The sequence below is a fragment of the Anabrus simplex genome, chromosome 2 (genome assembly GCF_040414725.1).
Source record: "Anabrus simplex isolate iqAnaSimp1 chromosome 2, ASM4041472v1, whole genome shotgun sequence".
In the NCBI taxonomy this organism is placed as follows: Eukaryota; Metazoa; Arthropoda; class Insecta; order Orthoptera; family Tettigoniidae; genus Anabrus; species Anabrus simplex.
Genome location: NC_090266.1, coordinates 1,030,977,510 through 1,030,998,180, shown reverse-complemented (window position 1 = coordinate 1,030,998,180; position 20,671 = coordinate 1,030,977,510). Strand labels below are relative to the sequence as shown.

Below are 20,671 nucleotides of genomic sequence, written 5' to 3'. Positions count from 1 at the left end.
TGGGACTAATCACAGGCAATGTAGACCCATAGTGTTCCTTATATAGTGGTACTACTCACAGGTAACACCAACCCATTATGAACTCAGTGCAAACAACACATTTTAGCGCAGCACTCGGCACCCTCTCACCTTAGACATTAGTCTGTGCATCCGAGCGCCCGCTCCCCCACCTCGGATGCACATGACGGTACTAATCACAGGCAACGCCCAGACCTGGGGTATTTCTCACAAAATGGTTCTGTTCCTAGGTAACGTCGACCCATGGTATTCCTCATAGAAAGGTACTAATCACAAGTAGTATCGTGGTTCTAAGTCCATCATTCCTCACTTGTCCCTTTTAGTCGCTTCTTACGACAGGCAGGGGATACCATGGGTGTATTCTTCATCTGCATGTCCCACCCACAGGGGGTAGAAGATGGTTTCACTCCATACGTTTAGCATTATGGACAGTGAAAATACAGAATTTTATCAAAAAGCACCAGTCTATATAAAATCCTCTTCAAACTCAATCTCACAACATTAAAAAATACAATTCATCATATTCACACAACAGTATTGTAGTTTGAAAGAAACCGTTTCCTTTTCCTCTGGGGAAATACGAATACTTGGAAATTATAAACAGAAGGAACACTTGCCATCATCATCATCATATTTTATTTACATTTTCTTTCCAATAGGCTGAATATCAAAATAAACCTAACAGAAAAAGTACAGTCACGGGCTAATGTCCTTAATTGTCCAACACTTGCATTGAATCGAATAAGGCAGTAGTATGAGACCATTACAGTCCTGCTAAATGGAGTCGTCGGAAACAACGTGAACTGGGTATACGAGTGTTAGTATGTTGGTCATACTGATAAATAATTTGAAAAAAAAAACTTGATCTCTTGCACCATTATCATTTTATCACCTACTGAACATAGCCAATCGGATTGCTTCACGGGCGAACATGGGTGAATCCAAAAGGGCTTTGTGAGGCAGTGTTGCTAAATTTGCACATCAGATAAAAAATTAGATGTATGGCTTTTCAGGCGTTTGCTCTATTAACCAGCGTTTCGTCTTAGGTCTGACACTAGACTCTTCAGAGTGGGAACTTAGAATTTCCATTCGGAATTGCTAGGCGGGCATTAATACCATTGTGGAGTTTTATCTCCCGTATGCAGTTATCAGACTGTGCCTCTTAAATAGGCTTCTGATAAGTTCACTTGCATACACCCAGCATCAGTGGGTAGGGTCTGACACATCCCACTCTGAAGAGTCTAGTGTCAGACCTAAGACGATCTGATTTTTCATATGCTCTATTGGTGGAAAAATATCTAATTTTCACCATGGGAACTTAGAATTTCCATTCAAATTTGCACATGGCTTAAGACCCGCTTGAGAGCAGCAATCGAAGAAAGAAATTCACCCAGGGAGAGATTTAAACACGGACCTCTGAGCTGATAGGATCACACCATAGCAAGTGCACTACGGTGATACCAGCTGAAACTCGTGGACTGTTTGTGTTTGATGCTGATTTCTCGGCACGGCTCTCGAGCCGGTCTTAACCCAAGCACAGATTTAGCAACATCGCCTCAAAAAGCCCACTTGAATTCGCCCATGTATTGATTGGCTAAGTTCAGAAGCTGATCAAATGACAACGGCGCGAGATATCAAATTAATTCTTCCATTTTATTTATCAGTATAACCAACACTCTAATGCTCTTATACCAGGTTCACGCTGTTTCCAACCACCCTGTATATGTAGAGCATGTAGCTCTCACAGAGGCTTTTCAACTAATTATCACATTTATGGATCATTTGATGAGAAAGTACTATTTTACACCCATAGCACACTTACAGAATGGTAACACAAAGGAAGCTGAAACACACTTGTACTGATCACATATCACAGATGAAGATGAGGGCAGACATAATAATCTTCAATATTGGAGACTATTTTAGCCGGTACCAATAGGCCCTCATCATACAACCCATCAGCAGGAACAGCTTCAGGTCCTTGTAGAGCATGTTGCTTGATAAAATCTTTTATTATGTCCGGTTGGACTACAGACATTGTCATACGCCAACCCCAAGCTAATAAGGCCAGAGGCTAAAACAAAAAAAGAAAACAGGACTGGAGAAAAATGTAAGAAGACTTGCAGTGGTTAAGTGTAAGAAAGGGCCCAGAGCTCAACTGGCCACCAATAAAGGCAATACCTAATATAATCAAATGTAAAATAATCATACTCTGTAAAGGGTAAAAAAAGAACTAATATTTCCCAATAACGAATAAAATGTATGAACTGAGCAATTAAATTACTCACTCTATCCTGACTTAGAAGTGTGTCCGGGGTGATGATATGACGTCGTAAGCAGCCTGTCAAAATCTGTCTCAGACGATTCACCTCCAAAGGATTGGCACAAGGGTGATAGAGCATTACAATTGCGCCATGCTTTAAACAATAAGTTTATTAGTCACTCAACACAATTACTTTTAAGTCTTACCTTCTATGTTAGCAAATCAGTAAATATCCACACTGCTTCACAGTTACATCCTCTCAATCTGTGTATTTTTCCTAAACCTATTCAACATTAAAAAATTAGACACAAATACTCACCTCTAAGTTATGTAACCATCTTTGCTTTGGAACAAATTTGTATTCTCCATAACGTGGCCACAGTGGACGGTGGGTCCCACTGAAAAATGAAGTGAAATTTTATTTTCCAATTTAACAATATAAGTAGACTGATAAAGAAAAGGTCATTATTTATACTCACAAGGTAGGAAGTACTGAACTGTAATAAATTGGTTCATCCATGCACTTATGCTGGGCCTAGAAGAAAAGAAATTTTCCTTATGAAATCTACATCACACTTTTACTGATAGTCACAGTGCTCTGTTCTTCTTTTAAAATTTCTGTACTTGACTAATGTTCATGGCAATGCGCAATGATTCACTTTAATTTCTATACACTGTATGGAATATAAAAGCATAGTTTTGATAGTTTTTCTCTGCCTGTACAGATTTTGCATTAGGAAGGGGGCTACTGATTTTCTAACAAATCTCTCTCCCCATCTCAATTATTTGAAACAGGATTCCCTTAATTTTCAGCAAATAACTTACTTGAAACTCTTGTAGTTTTAAACACGACAACCAGTAGTAATTTGACTAATAATGAGGATGTAATAACGATGGACCAAGGGAGTTGGCCATTCGGTTAGGGCCTCTCAGCTGCGAGCTTGCATTCGGGAGATAGTGGGCTTGAACTCCACTGTCTGCAGCCCTGTAGTTGGCTTTTCGTGGTCTCCCATTTTCACACCAAGCTGGGGCTGTACCGTAATTAAGGCCATGGCTGCTTCCTTCCCACTCCTAGCCCTTTCTTATCCCATCATCGCCATAAGACTCAACTGTGTTGGTGCAATGCAATCTAATAAAATCTCGACTAACTTGAAAACTAGGTGTAAAGAGCAGTGTTGTTCCATTTAAAAAGTAGTTAGTAACATTTTCTCTGCAGATATTGCCATCCTGGAAAACTACCAGAAAGTAAAACGTAAGCACCTTGGTGACATTAATGGAAGTGAAAACAGAATGTTGAAACCTTTAATGGTTGAAGAGTTATTTGAGGTGGAAACCTTAGCAGAATAACCCTCTATAATTTGAAACTGTGGACACAACCGTGTAGCAAAACATCAATGTCATTCTTCTGTGGTACAGTTTATCAAATACATTAGACAACACAGTAAAGACATGAATGGGACACCACTAAAATTGAAAATGTATCATTAAAATGTTAAAACAGTGCAAGACATAGTGGGTTCAAACAATGGCAATTTAATAGAACATGGAAAGCAATAAGTACACTTGCAGTGTTATGCAATTTTTGATATTGTGATCATAGCCATGAAAGCTCCAATAGTATGTGACCTTTTCATTCCAAAATAAATCAGCATTGATTGAGATTTAAACTGTGGATGCCTGAGTGAGAAATCAGTAACAATGCACTCAAATGAAAGATATACTGAAGACCAAACCTTTGCTACGTAACTGTTCATCTAGATTCAAAAGAAATTAAGGACAGGATAAAAGTCACTTTTGCCAAACTGGCTCATTTCTTTACATAGTTTGTTTGAAATGGAGTCTCCATTTTGTGACATACAATTCACATCATTTAGACATGGATCGACAGATGACAGAACAAAAGAATATAATGAATGTTCTTTATTGATTTTTTCAAACGACAATTGGATCAGCTATTGCAAGTTATGCATATCCTGTGGTTTCTAGAAGAAAACATAAAGTGAAAAATCACATGGTGTTAGGTTGTATAATCTGGACAGCCAATCTGTCATGCCACCATGGCCAATTCTTTCTTGGAATTTTTAGTTTAAGACATTTCTCACACCTGCACCAAAGTGGTGTTCCACCATTTTGCCATGTCAGATCATGGAACAGGCTTCTTAATGCATTTATGTCCAGGTGAGTCATTTTCAACCTATCACATTCTGCTGTTGTATTGTCAAATCTAACTAGATCGTTTCAGTGCCCCTCGATATATTTTTCACGGTAATTACACGGAAGTTTCTTTAATTGTTTATATCGTTGTCATTTGTCAGCTGTCTGCAATAGGAAGAAGATTATTAGTAGAATTATTTTTACTGTATTGGCGTAGGGATGTGGCGACCCCATCGCCCAGTAGGCAACAACTGCAGTCAGCCTCTCGAGTATTGGCGGGTAAACCATAGATGAGGAAATGCTTGTCAGGCACTGACCATCTAGTGCAAATCCAAACACTTGCACGACGATCCACGATAGGCCCAGCAAGCCAGTGGTTAGCATAGTTTTTTTATCGCTTTCAAATGTAAAAAGAGCTTTGGATCACAGTTATTACCTAATGTGACAGTCTTTGAGCAGATCTATCAGGTATGATGGCCAACATGGTTCCCATGATAGATGGATTTGCAAGAAGAGAAAAGTACGAATTGGGACCATGAATATATTGACCCTAACTGGTAAGACCGAAGAACTCATAGATATGATGCAAAGAAGAAACATCTATATTGGGTCTGAGCAAAACGAAATGGAGAAAGACAGGTAGCAAGGTTCTCAGCGGTGGCTATAAATTATATTAGTGTGGACTGAAAAAGGAGGCCAAACATGGTATGAGATTTTTACTGACAAAAGATATGGATGCCCTGTCAGAAGTTTCCTACAAGAACAATAGGATCATAAAATTATCTATACAATTAGAGTCAATGTGATTGTACAAGTGTACACCCCACAGACTGGATGGAGTGCTGATAAGGAAAAATGTTGATGAAGAAAACATTATCATTATTGGAGACCTAAATGCACAAGATGGAGCAAACAGACAAGGCTGTGAAGTTGTTGTTGGGCCACATGGGTTTGGAAACAGAAATGCAGAAGGTGAACAACTCATTGATCTTTGTAGAAGAAATGGTATGATCATCAAGAACACCTTCTTCAACAAAAGGAAGAGCCACAAAATAAGGTACAGCTGGGATGGCAAACATAAATCTTTGATCGATTATGTCATGACAAACGAAGGTGGGGGAGAATGGTTAAATGATGTCAAGGTCATTCTCAGTGAAAGTATGGACAGTGACCATAGATTGCCGATCATGGACTTCGACCATATGTCAAAAGAAATTCAGAAGAAAACAAAGAAGAAACAAAAAATAAAGACAATGGAAATTAGAAAAAGCTCAGTTCCAGGAAGAATATCAGAATAGAATACAACAAAACCTATCACGGGGAGAAACAATAACAGTAGAGGAAGAGTGGAAAGTTTTTAAAGATACATTTGTGGGAGGAGCTAAAGAACTCTGCGGGTTAACAGGATCGACCAAGAAGGAAAAAGAGACACCTTGGAGGAACGACAAAGTCAAAACAGCCATTAAAGCAAGAAACCAAGCAAAAAGTATGCTAGATAAAGAAAAACAAAAAAACTATCCAAGACCAAGTAAGCCAAGAACTTAATAGACCACAGGAACTTTATAACAAAGAAACTCATAGTTAAGAAGGTAGTAAGTAAGTGAAGAGAAGGAAAAAGCATGGAATGAGTTTGTGGATAAGTTGGAATTAGACAGCAGTGGAAATTATTGTACAGGGTAGTCAAAAACAGAAGGTGTGAACAAGAGGATATAAAGGCAATAGAAGAGGGACAACGGAGCCTTAGTGCGAGAAGATGAAATCAGGAATTAATTTAAAGACCTTTTTTGATAATCTCTTAAATGGAGTAGTGAGCATTACATCAGACAGTGAGGAAGCCTGTAGTAGTAATGAGGAAAGTAGAAGCATAGAACCCCCAATGGCTGGAGATAGAAAAGTCCATGAAAAGTATGAGGAAAGGAAAAGCAGTTGGAGTGGATGAGTTAAGTACAGATATGTTGTGAGCAGCAGAAAGTCCAGCACTCCAGTGGTTATATAGACTGCTTAACACAGTATTGCAGGAAAACACTATCCCAGAAGACTGGAAGAAGGGTATAATCATACCTCTTTTCAAGAAGGGGAGTAGACAGAAATGCATCAACTACCGTGGAATTACTCTGCTCTTTCATGGTCTAAAACATCTGGAAAAAATCATAGAAAGTAGATTAAGAGGAATTGTAGAACCTTTACTGAAAGAGGAACAATACGGTTTTAGGCCTGGAGGAACAACTACAGACCTTATCTTTGCTGTCAGGATGTTAATGGAAAAGCACTGGGAAAAAGGGAAACAACTTTTTCTACTATTCCTAGACATCGAAAAGGCTTATGATAGCGTACCAAGGGAGCATATCTGGAAATGCCTAAAAGAGCTGGGAGTTTGTGACAGTCTTATTGCAAAAGTGGTGAAGATGCTGTATGATAAAACCAGAAGTTATGTGCAAGTGGGTTGCGGCCTGTCCAAATGGTTTGAAACGAAGAGAGGAGTACAGCAAGGCAGTGCTTTGTCACCCCTCTTACTTATCACTGTGATGGATGCCATAATAAAGGCTATAAAAAGGAAGGAGCAGCAGGACCTGCAAGCTTTCATCTTTGCAGACGACATGGTGATCTGGGGTCAAACTGAAAACAATGTGGAGAAAAAGCTGCAAAAATGGAGTCAAGAGTTCAAGAGGTATGATTTAAATATCAACAAGGCTAAGACGGTGGTGATGAAGTAACAGAGGGGAGATGACAAACCACAAATCAGAATAAATGACACCAAACTGGACAGTGTTCCAACGTTTAAGTACTTGGGTAGTATAGTATCAAAAGACAACCTTGCAAAGTATGAGGTGGACAGTCGAATTAGCAAGGCAACTCAATTTTACCACCAAGAGGTAGACAGTGAAATTAGCAAGGCAACTCAATTTTACCACCAAGTAAGACAACTGCTGTGGGATAAACAAGTATCATTAAAAGCAAAGATGACATTATATAAATAATATTATACACCCATCCTCACACGTATATAGCTTGGAAACTACCACGTTAATGAGACAAGACAACTCAAAACTCCAAGCTGCAGAAATGAAGTTCCTACGCACCATGATACAGAAGACCAAGAAGGAGAAGTTCACGAACGAAAAAGTCTGAGAGGAGATGGGAATAGGAGACTCCCTACTACAGAGGATTCAGAAAGCAAGACCAAAGTGGTTTGGCCATGTAAGAAGGATGAGTGCAAGCAGGACTGCAAGAAGAGAATATGAAAGAAGTAAAAGGAAAAAGACCAGTGGGCAGACCCAGAGGAAAATGGACAGATCTGGCAAAGAAAGATGTCTAGGAGGGAGGACAAGACTGGGAGAAGAATATGAGAGAACAGTGGTTCAGGGATAGACAAAGATGGAGAGGGCTCGTACACCACACCCGGGCAACTGGAGATGGTCAACGATGATGATGATTTTTACTGTATGTTAATATTTCAGTCTTTGCAGTGTCAGAGTTAAAACTTGAGTAGCAAGGATGGAACATTTGATGATGATGATGATGATGTTTGTTGTTTAAAGGGGCCTAACACCTAAGGTCATCGGTCCCTAATGGTACGAAATGGATGACATGATATGACATGATATGATAATTAAATTTTTTAAATGTATCCACTGACTACAGTTTAATACAAATGAAGATGAACAATGATTATGAATTTAAAATAATCAGTGGATCTAATTCGCAATGCCTTATTTTCGGTAAAATGATAGATTATGGTAGAATAAGACATGGTCTTAAAACCCTATCATGCAAATTACTATTTTAAAAAACACATTAAAATACACAAACACAAACTAAAACAGAGTCAAATTAATAAAACGTAGTGAACAATAATACAAAGACTTATACGAAACACTACGTGGTCTTAAAACCCTATCATGCAAATTACTATTTTAAAAAACACATTAAAATACACAAACACAAACTAAAACAGAGTCAAATTAATAAAACGTAGTGAACAATAATACAAAGACTTATACGAAACACTACGTTTATATGCGATAAAACAAACCACTATCTCTCATAAAATGGATGACGAGGTCTGCTGACTGCTCGTCATCTCGCAGGATGAGGGAGATGGTACTCGGGAGTTTTAGACTACAGCGTAGATTGACCAGGTCCACACACTCCATAAGGATGTGTACCACGGCAAGATGATCGCCGCAAGTACACACTGGAGGGGGTTCTCCTGTCAGTAAATAGGAGTGCATTATTAACCCTTTCAGACTGTGTTCGTACAATTGCGCGGGTCCATATTTTATATATGTCTGAGCGTATTTGGCGTTTTCTTGGGACTAGACCAGACTGCAGTGTTTGTGTGGGACACGTAGTATGTACTTCAGTTGTTTTTATTTAGCGCTTGACTACCAGGGTGCAGGAAAAAGAGTTTAAAAATACAGATCATCGGCAAGATGGCAGGGAACAGTAAAGCCAAAACTAAATATTTATTTACTGCATTCATATTAATCTAGAAGCATTACTGAAAATCAGAATGTAATCTATGAAGTATGTAAATTGTTTAGTGAACGTAAATTGTGAGCATACAACATCGTGCGTAATACCATGAGGTTTTTAATGTTGATATGCACAATTGTGTGGGCTAGGTTTCCCCACAGGCCATGCATCTGGGAGTGCTGTGTGCTGCCACCAAAAAATCTGTAAAAGCAGAACTCTTACTCTACATGAGAAATGTAATGTATAAGATTTTAATTGTTTTAAATCATTCCACACTGTAAAATAGAACATTTGATCATGTACATGTGTATATTCACATGTACTGAGCTAAATTGTATTATTTTTTATTTTTTGTAAGGACTGAATTAAGTCCTGACACGCACAATTGTGTGGGTGGTGTTTTTCAGATGATAGTTCTTATTTGGTAAAATAAACTGTAAACATATGTATTTAAGAGCATTTTAGTAAGTTTTTTGGCGTACAAAAAAAATTCACACCTCCCAGTTTTCTTTCAGGTCTGATGGCAAGGTGCTATCACCGAAAGGACTATAAAAGCAAAACTCGTACTCAGTGTAAAAAAATATAATGTATACTTGTGTCTGAACGAAGATTTTAATTGTTTTAAATCATTTCACACTGTAAGATAGAACATCTTATCATGTACATATGTATATTCACATGTAATGAGTTGATTTTTTTTATTTTGTAAGTAATGAATTTAGTCCTGACAGGCACAATTATGTGGGTGGTTTTTTTTCAGATTTTAATTTTTATTTTGTAAAATAAACTAAAAATATATGTATTTAAGAGCATTTTAGTCGGTTTTTGACGTACAAACAAAAATTCACACCTCCAGTTTTCTTTCAAGTCTGAAAGGGTTATACCGTGGCCGATCCGAAGACAACAATACCAGTGCTTCACTCCGAGAAGCCCGAAGGGAAGTCCTCCATACCTTCGTTGTACCTTTTATCGCTCTCAGCTTATCTGGAAGTGGAGTGGCAGGCCACTCCATCTCCCAATGGGATATAACCGAACGTCTCAGCTGAGAGCGAATATCACTTGCTGGAACCTTGTAAGGCAATGGGGGCAGTGTAACAGCCTCCTTGGAAGCCTTCTCAGCTAACTGGTTTCCCTCTACACCCACGTGGCTTGGGAGCCACATAAACATGATTCTGATGCCAGCATTGGAACACCCGGCCAGCAGGTCCTGGATCCGCTGCACCAGAGGGTACTAAGAGAAACAGGTATCTATAGATTGTAGCGAGCTCAAGGAGTCGGTACACAGCAGAAAGTGCTGACGCTCATCGGACAGTGTGTACCGCAGAGTTTCACAGCTAGCATCAAACTCTGCTGAGTACACACTACAGACTTCTGGTAAAGGAAAAAGGAACCTGTTATGGTCAACAATGAAAGCACAGCCCACTTTCGTTTCTGCCCTCGAACCATCCGTGTAAACGACGACTGAATCTGGATACCGGCCAACAACGGACAGGAAGAGCCTCCTATAAATCGAAGGGTCAGCATTTTCCTTCGGGCCAGTGTGAAGATCCAGAATTATTTCAGGTCATCTTATTATCCACAGAGGTACCCCACTTGGTTGTCTGAAAAGACAGGGAACAAAAGGTACATCAAACAATCTGTGACTGCTATCCAAGTGTATTCCAACCGGCCGTGTTGCTCGAGGATAAGCAGCGTACAGCAGACGGTTTCCATTGTGGAATACGCAAGGAAAGCTTGGGTGAAGTGGTACCGGTCGCAAAATTGCAGCATAGGACAGAAGCATTTGCTGGCACCTCAGGTGTAAGGGTGGCACACCAGATTCAGCAAGCAAGCTAGCAATGGGGCTTGTACGAAAAGCTCCTGTTTCCAACCTAACCCCCCTGCGGTGGATACTATTCAGTGCGAGCTATAATGCAGAGCAAAATCGTCCACATATAGCGACCGTATTACTGCTGAACGAGCCGCGAACAGAGTGACACTAAGAACCGATCCCTGGGGGACTCCATTTTCCTGAACGTGGTATTGCGAATATGCCCTCCCTACTCGGACACGGAATAGATGGAGGGACAAAAAATTTGCAATAAATACCGGCAAGTAACCTCAGAATTGCCACTGATGCAGGACTAAGGATACCATATCGCCATGTGGTGTCATAGGTCTTTTCTAGGTCAAAGAAGATGGAAGATTTGTTAGTTGTATACACTGCTCTGAATTTCCTGTATTTTCATTAGTATATCGTACGGGTCGAAGATTCCCCACTGGGCAATTCCCTGAGAACTATCTTTCAGTTACAGTTTTGCTGAATGGTGATAAAGCTTGTATACATAAGCTTAGCATTTGCTAATCTGTTTTACAAACAGAGTAAAACACCTAATGGCACAGACATTTAAAAAGAGCTTGAAGTAGCCAAATCCTCAGACATCCCAGACTTTGAATTCAATATTTCTATATGATAGCCAGAAGATGAAGGAGGGGAAAGAGATTCAGATTGTGGTGATGATGACTGTAAAAATCCCACAAATTAAATTATGCCTAGCTTCAAGTTAGCACTATAGGTAACGGTAAACGATACCTTCATCTCGGATATTCTCTCGAATTCAGTGACCATCCTCTTTCAATGTCAAAATGTGGACAAACTAACAGTGGAGACTTGGACATGAACTGAAGTAATGAAGAAGTAGACAATTCTGTTGGGAAATAAGTGATATGAAACACGTGAATTTTGGCTAGATTCTCAGCCACAACTATGGAATTTCTCTAGATGGCCTGTAGTTCTACCAAAAATGTATGAATTGTAAATTGGTACAAATGAAGAACAGTTCTAAATGGGTGAGGCCGACTTCTAGTACTTGAAGTTACAAACAAATGCCATAGTAAAGAACATTTCCTAATAAGTCAAGAACAAAGGCGCTGATTCAAAATTTGTAGCTGTAAAACACTCAAAGCATGTGCTAGGTGTAACTTTCCATTATCTGATGCTTGCTTCGCAATTTACCATGAGCAAATCTGAACTTGAGTGATGGTTATGTGATCTAGGTATGTGTTCAATTAACAAAAATAATCTTCTTATAAAAGTGAACAGTAACCATTATTGATGTGAAAGTGCTCATTTTATAACTATATACAAAATACTTTTTAAAAGATAAACTGTTGCCTGATAAAATTTCCAGCAAGTTGCACAACTTCATTCCCAAGCAAGTGCTTAGCGAGTCATTAAAGGCCCATGTGTTTATACAGGACATACATGAATGCAATAAATTTTAGTTGATATTTATAAGAGTGAACATACTGAACATATGTATGTGCAAATCTTCAGTCTGAACTAATATGGACATAGATGGATTAAAGTGAAATGATTAATCCACCTTTTTGACAGATCTCCATCTGCCAGACTTCCATGAATTAATGACAACTGTGAGCCACATGAAAAGCCTCTTAAGCAATGAGAAATTTAAACAAACGATTTGAGGTGATGCTTTGGATCTGTCGCAAAGCAGATGGCCATGAACGTTTAGAACCAAAGAATCAATCAATACTGGGCGACTGCCCTAAATGCAGATCAGTATTGATTGATTCTTTGGTTCTAAACGTTCATGGCCATCTGCTTTGCGACAGATCCAAAGCATCACCTCAAATCGTTTGTTTAAATTTCTCATTGCTTAACACTTTCGCTGTCTTGGTCAGACTACACTGCTTTCTCGACAGTGTTCAAAAAATTCACGCACACAAGCAAGAAATACAGACAGACAGAAAAATAATTTTCTTAAAAACTATAAAAGTCATTCGAAGAAAATAATTTGAAAAAAGTTCAGTAATATTGTCGGCAATAAATATTTTCAAACCTGCTTGTCCAGTAAATTGTAGTTTATCAGGGATAGGAACAGAATCTACAAATTTTGGGAATTTATGGTAGTGTGAAGTCCTGTCACAACCACCTGTTTGCAGCAGAACAATATCGAGAATACCACTGCCGTCTTCATCACGACTGATATTTTCATCAACAATAGGTTCACTTGAACTCTTACTTTCACTACATAAATCATTATCACGGTACAATACTCTTTCAATATTGTTCTTTAGAAAAGAACACAAAACACCGCACGATGAAGCCATAGTGTAAACAAACAGCGGCTAGCATTATTTTTTCTGTAACTCGGCAATGCACGGAGGATAAATACTTAGAGAAGCGCTACTGCAAAGATAATACCTCCGTGATTCCAGTATTGTGCAACAGAAGGGGTCTGTGTTCATTTTCGGCTACAATCAAAGCAATTAGGGCAAAGCTGCACAAGCCTGAGTATGTATTCGGGCTGACACCATGCAAAGGTAATGGGGAGCACCACTGTTAATGAGGAGTTTGTGTGTGACAGTTGAATACTAAGAAATCTGTCATAAATTCATATATCTAACACACTTATTCTACCTTGTCAATAAATTAAACAGTTTACTGTCATTAACATCAGTTCTTCAGTTCAGAGGGCACTGGGTTTGATTCCTGACTGGGTCAGGGATTTTAATTACTTCTGATTAATTCTTCTGGCTTGGGGACTGTGTGTTTGTGTCTGTCCCAATGCTCTCCTCTTCATGTTCAGACAACACACAACACTACCAACCACCACAAACGTGCAATAGTGATTACATCCCTCCATACAGGGTTGGCATCAAAAAGGGCATCCAGCCATAAAACAGAGCCAAATCCACATGTGCGACATTGTTCGCAAACGTGACCCCACAGGTGTGGGAAAGCGGTATAAAAAGAATAATAATTGACATTAACATCCGTATAAGATTCGAGAAGCTGCAATTGTTCGCTTCTTCAGTGGTGTAAATTACCAACATATTCATGGACATGTGGACTTGTTACATATATATAAACTCAAAACCCTAACCTTACCTCAACATAATTTCAGATATCCATAAAAAATTGAAAATTTTTGGTAAAAATATCTAACACTTTAATTATATCCCTTTACTAGCAAGGTACCCGTGCTTCGCTACGGTATTATACTGAAATTTGTAATTGAATGCTTATTGTTTTAGATATATAATACGCCGAAATTCACGATCTGACTCGTTTTCTGCGAGAATCCGCCAAAAATTCGCGATCTGACTCATTTTCTAATAGATTACGGCAAGTTTCTTCCCATTTTTCAATCTTTCTTTCCAGCAATTGATTTTGTACTTCCCGGGCTAGGTCCAGGTATTCCACCCGGTCAGTTGGGTCCCTAAATCTTTGCCATCTTTTCCGATAAGAATTCTAAATATGGATCAAATCCTTCAGATCAGGCGTGGTGTCATCTTGGATGCCTTGGCGGTACTGAACCCGTGGCCGGACTGCATTCTTAGTCATTACCTGTCCAGGACCCGTTTCCAGCGTGGTCCGCACATTTGATGACGGTCCAGAACATTATTATTATTATTATTATTATTATTATTTTTATACATGTTCTGGACCCCACAGCAAGATGCAAGACCGCTACTTGGCAGTAAATTACATCTGCTGCCATTGTCATTGTTGACAATGTGACCAGCACCATTGTCGCGCGGAGGCAAGTGTGCGGGATTACTGGCGATGCGATTGACGTACTTCCATGCATTATTGACCTTATTATAGAGGTGAACAATTGGACGGGCAATCTCATTCCTATCGTTTATTTCAAATGTGTTAAAATTTTTATTTATATGCCAGGAGAATCTACTGTAATCTAAGAACGTTCTCCAAAGAAAACGATGGCTGTCGAAAACGAACCCAGGAAAGATTAAAAATGATCGGTTTATGATCAGAATAAGTACATCGAAAATCTACAGCCTGTTTCCAGTCATTCGACAGGGTCAGGAATGGAACGAATAAAGCCCCCATCTAGAGGCGACAATAGGAATTGTTCCGGCTTCCGAAACCTGTAACACTCCTCTGGGGCAATGATTAATGAATGACAAATGAAATGAAATTTTATTGGACAGTGTTGCTGGAATCAATGATGAGAGGGAAAACCTGTCCAGCCTCCGTTTTGTCCAGCACGAATGTCACATGGAGTGACCGGGATTTGAACCACGGAACCCAGCTGTGAGAGGCCGGCGCGCTGCCTTCTGAGGAACGGAGGCCCCTTATAAGTACATTATGAACAGTAAAATCAATTGGTCTCACCTCCGTTTACACCCCACCGCCGTTAAGTTTATTAACCCCCCCCCCCGCAAAAAAAATAATAGAAGGCGTGTTTCTTTACGTTTAGAGATTCCAAACACCAATGTTCACGTCTATTACCTTCAGTTTTGAGATATAGCCTAAGTATCCCCATAAAAATAATTTACTTTTTTTCACTTCCTATCACATTCCCCCACCCCCTCAAGTGAATTTTCCGGCAAAAAATACTTGTTTCTTTAATAGTAAAGGATCTTCTAAATACCAATTATCACGACTCTAACTTCTTCACTTTGTGATTTATGTGTCCTCATGAAAGGAATTCAAATCCTTTTCACTCCCACCCCCAAGATGATTTCACACTCCCCCCAAAAACGCGTTTTTCTTTGTTTTAAAGGAGATCCAAATACCAATTTTCATGTCTGTAACAACTTTAGTTTTTATTAGATGTATGTATTCTCATACAATTCAGTCAATTAATTTTTCAATTCTTTCACCCCCCCCCCCCTTCATTGGATTTTCCGAGAATACGTGTTTCTTTACTTTTAAAGCAGATTCCAAATATCAAATTTCACGTCTGTAACATCTTCATTTTTGAGATATCAGTAGCCTAATTAATTAATTCAACACCATTTTCAGTCACTTTTTACCCCCCTTCCACCCAAGTAGTATTTCCGAAAATTTAAAATACATGTTTCTTTATTTTTAATAGAGATAAAAAATACCATTTTTCACACCTGTAACATGTTAAGTTTTTTGAGATATACTGTAGAAATTCAAAATTTCACCACTTTTTAGTTCCCCTTAAGTGGAGTTTCCAAAAACAAATCACCTATGTTTCTTTACATTTACAGGAGATTCCAAATACCCACTTTTTACGTCTATAACATTGTACGTTTCTCAGATATTCTGTAGATATAGTCTTTCAAAAAATTCACCCCAATTTATCACTCCTGTTAAACCGCCATTCATTGGATTTTCTGAAAACAAAAAAATGCGTGTTTCATTATTTTTAAAGGAGATCCCATATACAAATTTTCAGTTCTGTAATATCTTCAGTTTCTGAGATATATGTATCCTCATTAAAGGCATTCAACCCATATTTCATCCTTTCGGGATTTACAGAAAACAAAAAAATTGTGTTCCTTTATTTTTAAAGGAGATTTTAAATACCAATTTTTACATCTGTAAACTTTGAAGGTTTTGAGATATAGATACCCTCATTTTAAAAAATCACCCCCTTTTCACCCCCTCCATTAATTGGATTTTCCAAAAACAAAAAATACGTGTTTCTTTATTTTTAAAGGAGATCCCAAACACCAATTTTCAGATCTGTAATATCTTCAGTTTCTGAGATATATGTATCCTCATTAAAGGCATTCAACCCATTTTTCATCCTTTCGGGATTTACAGAAAACAAAAAAATCGTGTTCATTTATTTTTAAAGGAGATTTTAAATACCAATTTTTACATCTGTAAACTTTGAAGGTTTTGAGATATAGAGGCACTCATTTTAAAAGTTCCCCCCCTTTTCACCCTCCCATTAATTGGATTTTCCAAAAACAAAACAATATGTGTTTCTTTATTTTTAAAAGAGATTAAAAGTACCAATTTTCAGGTCTGTAATATCTTCAGTTTCTGAGATATAAGTATCGGTATCCTGATTAAAGGCATTCACAACCCCTTTTTCTCCCTTTTCACCCCTCCTATTGGGATTTTCCAAAAACAAAAAAATACGTGTTTCCTTATTTTTAAGGAAGATTCTAAATACCAGTTTTTACATCGGTAAACTTTTAAAGTTTTGAGATATAGATACACTCATTTTAAAATTTCATTCCCCTTTTCATCCCCTTAATGACGGAATATCCAAAAATCCTCTCTTAGCGAGCACCTACATCTTAACATGAATCTAAGCCCAAAATTTCATTTCTTTATGTCCATTAGTTTTGGCTCGGTGATGATGAATCAGTCAGTCAGTCAGTCAGTAAGGTCAAGTTATTTTATATATATAGATTAAGTCAAACATCAAATCAATACTTGTATTCTCATTAACCTTACAAAGTCTATAAAGAAATAAAATCATATGTCAAAATGTTTGAAATGTGGCTCAACCATTCATATACTGACTTATAACACTAAGTGTATCACCTTGAAAAAAACCAACCATAATTAAAATTCAAAAACAAAAAACATACAATAAAAATCTTTAAAGGAGTTAGTATTTAATCCAATAAAAAAAGTGTTAAAAAATTAATTAAGTAGTTAATTAATAGCAGCTCCTTTACTTTCTAGCCTTTCTCGATCTATCCATTGACCTAAAACCTATAAAGAATTAGCTTAATTTCATAGTCTTACTATTGAAAAAATATTTGAATAGGCTTGTTGCTTGTTGTTTTAAGGGGCCTAACATCGAACGTCATCGGCTCATTTGAATATTTGAGTAAAAATGCTGCCAAATAACTTACTGATATGACTGCTTGTCATAATTCATACACAATAAAACAGGACCTTGACTTTAATTGATATGGAACAACCACACGAGCCAGACCACTATCTTATTCCTTTTAAACATGAAAACAAATTTCAAGATCAGTAAACTTCCTACTAAAAACATAAAACAAAGACTTAGATATAATAACTAAACAAGCATGACCTCGCTGCAATGCTTGCTGTCGAGTGACCGTTAGCAGGATACTAGCTGGTTACCGGGAAGTAACTGCTCCTTTTTTTTTTTTTTACTACTTGCTTTACATCGCACCGACACAAATAGGTCTTATGGTGACGATGGGACAGGAAAGGCCTAGGAATGGGAAGGAAGCGGCAGCATTTTCCTTGTGTGAAAATGGGAAACCATCTTCAGGGCTGCCGACAGTGGGGTTTGAACTCACTATCTCCCGGATGCGAGCTCACAGCTGCATGCTCCTAACCACACGGCTAACTCGCCCGGTAGTAACTGCTACTATTATTATTAACAAATACATCGCAAACGGGAAATATCTGGTAGCAATGGTCACTTACAGTAGTGTAATAATAAAGTAAAGTTAACATCATTACCCAACAAACAAACAATTTCACACACAACTTAAGTATTTCCAGTGCTTGACATTATGGTTTACAATACTATAGGTTGAGCTTACTATTAGCTTAACATTATAAGTGATAATATAAAGTGAAGTTAAACCATAATTACCCAACTACTACATCATCATCAACAACAACAACAAGAACAACAAGAGTACAACAAGAATTCCATGGAAAGAAAATGTTACAAGAAATACTACTAGTTTAACTTTCTAAATCCAGCATCATCATACAAAATTTCATACACAACTTACTTATTTCCAGTGCTTAACACTACGGCTTACAATATTATAGGGTGAGCTTACTACCAGCTTAAAATTACAATGATAATAAAGTAAAGTTAAAAACATAATTACCCTACAAGAACAACAACAACAGTACAACAAGGAAATCCCTGGAAAGAAAATATTACAAGAAATACTACTAGTTGAAGTTTAAAATTCTACATCCATCATCATCATATGCAAATTCACACAAAACATAAGTATTTCCCAGTGCTTAACATTACAGCTTACAATACTATAGGTTAAACTTAATACTAGCTTAACATTACAAGTGATAATAAAGTAAAATTTAAAAGAAAACAATGACCGGGCGAGTTGGCCGTGTGGTTAGGAGCGCACAGCTGTGAGCTCGCATCCGGGAGATAGTGGGTTCGAACCCCACTGCTGGCAGCCCTGAAGATGGTTTTCCGTGGTTTCCCATTTTCACACCAGGCAAATGCTGGGGCTGTACCTGAATTAAGGCCAAGGCCGCTTCCTTCCCATTCCTAGGCCTTTCCTGTCCCATCGTCGCCATAACACCTATCTGTGTCAGTGCGACGTAAAGCAACTACCAAAAAAAAAAAAAAAGTAATTACCCAACAACAACTACAACAACATGAGTACAACAAGCAATTCCCTGGAAAGATAATACCACAAGAAAAACTACTAATTTCACAATCTAAACCAAGCAGAAAATCACAAATTCACTGTCCGTAATTTACAACTTTCACTTTACGCTAGCACTAATGGTTTTCTTAAATGACTTGATACCGGAAGGGAATCTATCAAAAACTGCTGCAGGTAATTTATTCCAATCCCTTATGGTCCTGTTTATGAAGGAAAACTTTTCCACGTCGGTATGCTGGTTTCTGGCCCTTATCTTATGATCATTTTTCAATAAGTATGAGGGAAGTTCCAACCTATTCCTAATACTACTCCAGGCAGCCCTTCCTATATAGCTCTTATAAAGACACCACACAGGCGAGCTCTAGTTCTTCTAGATTCAAGACTTTCCAATTAATGGTATTCCTCCTATTCCCGGTTATGAAACGCATCGCTCTTCTTTGCACTTTTTGTAGGGAATATATTAAACCCACACTGTACGGACCCCAGCACGCAGATCCATATTTGAGAATCGGTCTTACCAAGCATTAGAAGCTTTAGTTTTGGCACCAGAATTAGCTTTCTTGAGATTCCACATAATAAAATGTAATGATCTCCAGGATTTTTTAACTACATTTTCCACTTGCTCTGACCAGTTTAAGTCTTTTGTAATAGTAACACCTTAAGTGCTTACAACTATCAACTTCAACAACACTTTCCCCTCCAATTTCTTAATCCCTCTTTCCTGTCATTTTATTTTTACTGATACACAATTTCTAGCTTTTTCCGCTGTGGATTTTCATTCGATTTTCACGCACCTATTTTTCAATCATATCCAAATTCTGCTGAAGCAATAGTTTGTCCTCCTCTGTCTTTATCTCCCGGTATATGATGCAATCATCGGCAAAGAGGCGCACTTCCGATTTCATCGAATCAGGCATATCATTTATGAAAAGTATGAAAAGAATTGGCCCAATAATGCTACCCTGAGCCACACCAGACATAACACTTATTGGGGAAGACAGCGTTTCTCCCACGCGAATCCTCAGACTTCTTCCATTGAGGAGTTCTCGTGGATTTCACAACTCTGATGTCAATGCCCATACACGCTAACTTGTTAAGGAGGATGTCATGTGGCACAAGATCGAATGCCTTAGCAAAATCAATTACTATTGCATCAATCCTTGACCCACTGTCGAGCTTATCCGATATATCTTGACATACGGAACAGAGCTGACTTTCGCAGGAGAAGCCTTCCCTAAAACCATGCTGCCCCTTAAATATCATTCCAGAAGAGTCCCATCTTAACCTCATATAATCTACTATTAATTGCTCCATTTGTTTGCATACCACTGACGTCAAACTTACCGGTCTGTGGTTATTCAAGTCGCTCTTGTCACCCCCTTTATGAACAGGAACTACAACGGCCGATTTCCAATCTTCTGGAACCTTTGTATTGTTCTGTGGTATATTAAAGATTCTTATTAAATATGGTAGGATCGCTTCACCCCCGAGTTTAAGTGCCTCTCCGGAAATAGAATCTGGTCTACAAGATTTACTTCTTCTGAGTTTAGAAAGACCTCTACGCAATAATGAAGTTTTAATTTGGAAATCATTATTACTTTTCAGAAAATTGTCCCTGAATAACTGTGCCGCTGGATTAACTCATTGGGC

General features: G+C 38.2%; 1 protein-coding gene across 1 annotated transcript in view; it reads right to left on the bottom strand.

Annotated features, from left to right (window-relative positions):
* Positions 1 to 631: 631 nt before the first annotated feature.
* The window catches only part of LOC136863259 (uncharacterized), a 43,252-nt gene continuing 23,212 nt past the window's right edge, over positions 632 to 20,671 (bottom strand). Inside the window, exons 3-6 of the mRNA XM_067139642.2 lie at positions 2,761 to 2,816; positions 2,601 to 2,679; positions 2,307 to 2,435; positions 632 to 2,092 (exon numbers count right to left, since the gene is read on the bottom strand). Of these exons, the coding sequence (XP_066995743.1) occupies positions 1,889 to 2,092; positions 2,307 to 2,435; positions 2,601 to 2,679; positions 2,761 to 2,816 (468 nt within the window). The 3' untranslated portion in view covers positions 632 to 1,888. The remainder of the gene's footprint in view (positions 2,093 to 2,306; positions 2,436 to 2,600; positions 2,680 to 2,760; positions 2,817 to 20,671) is intronic.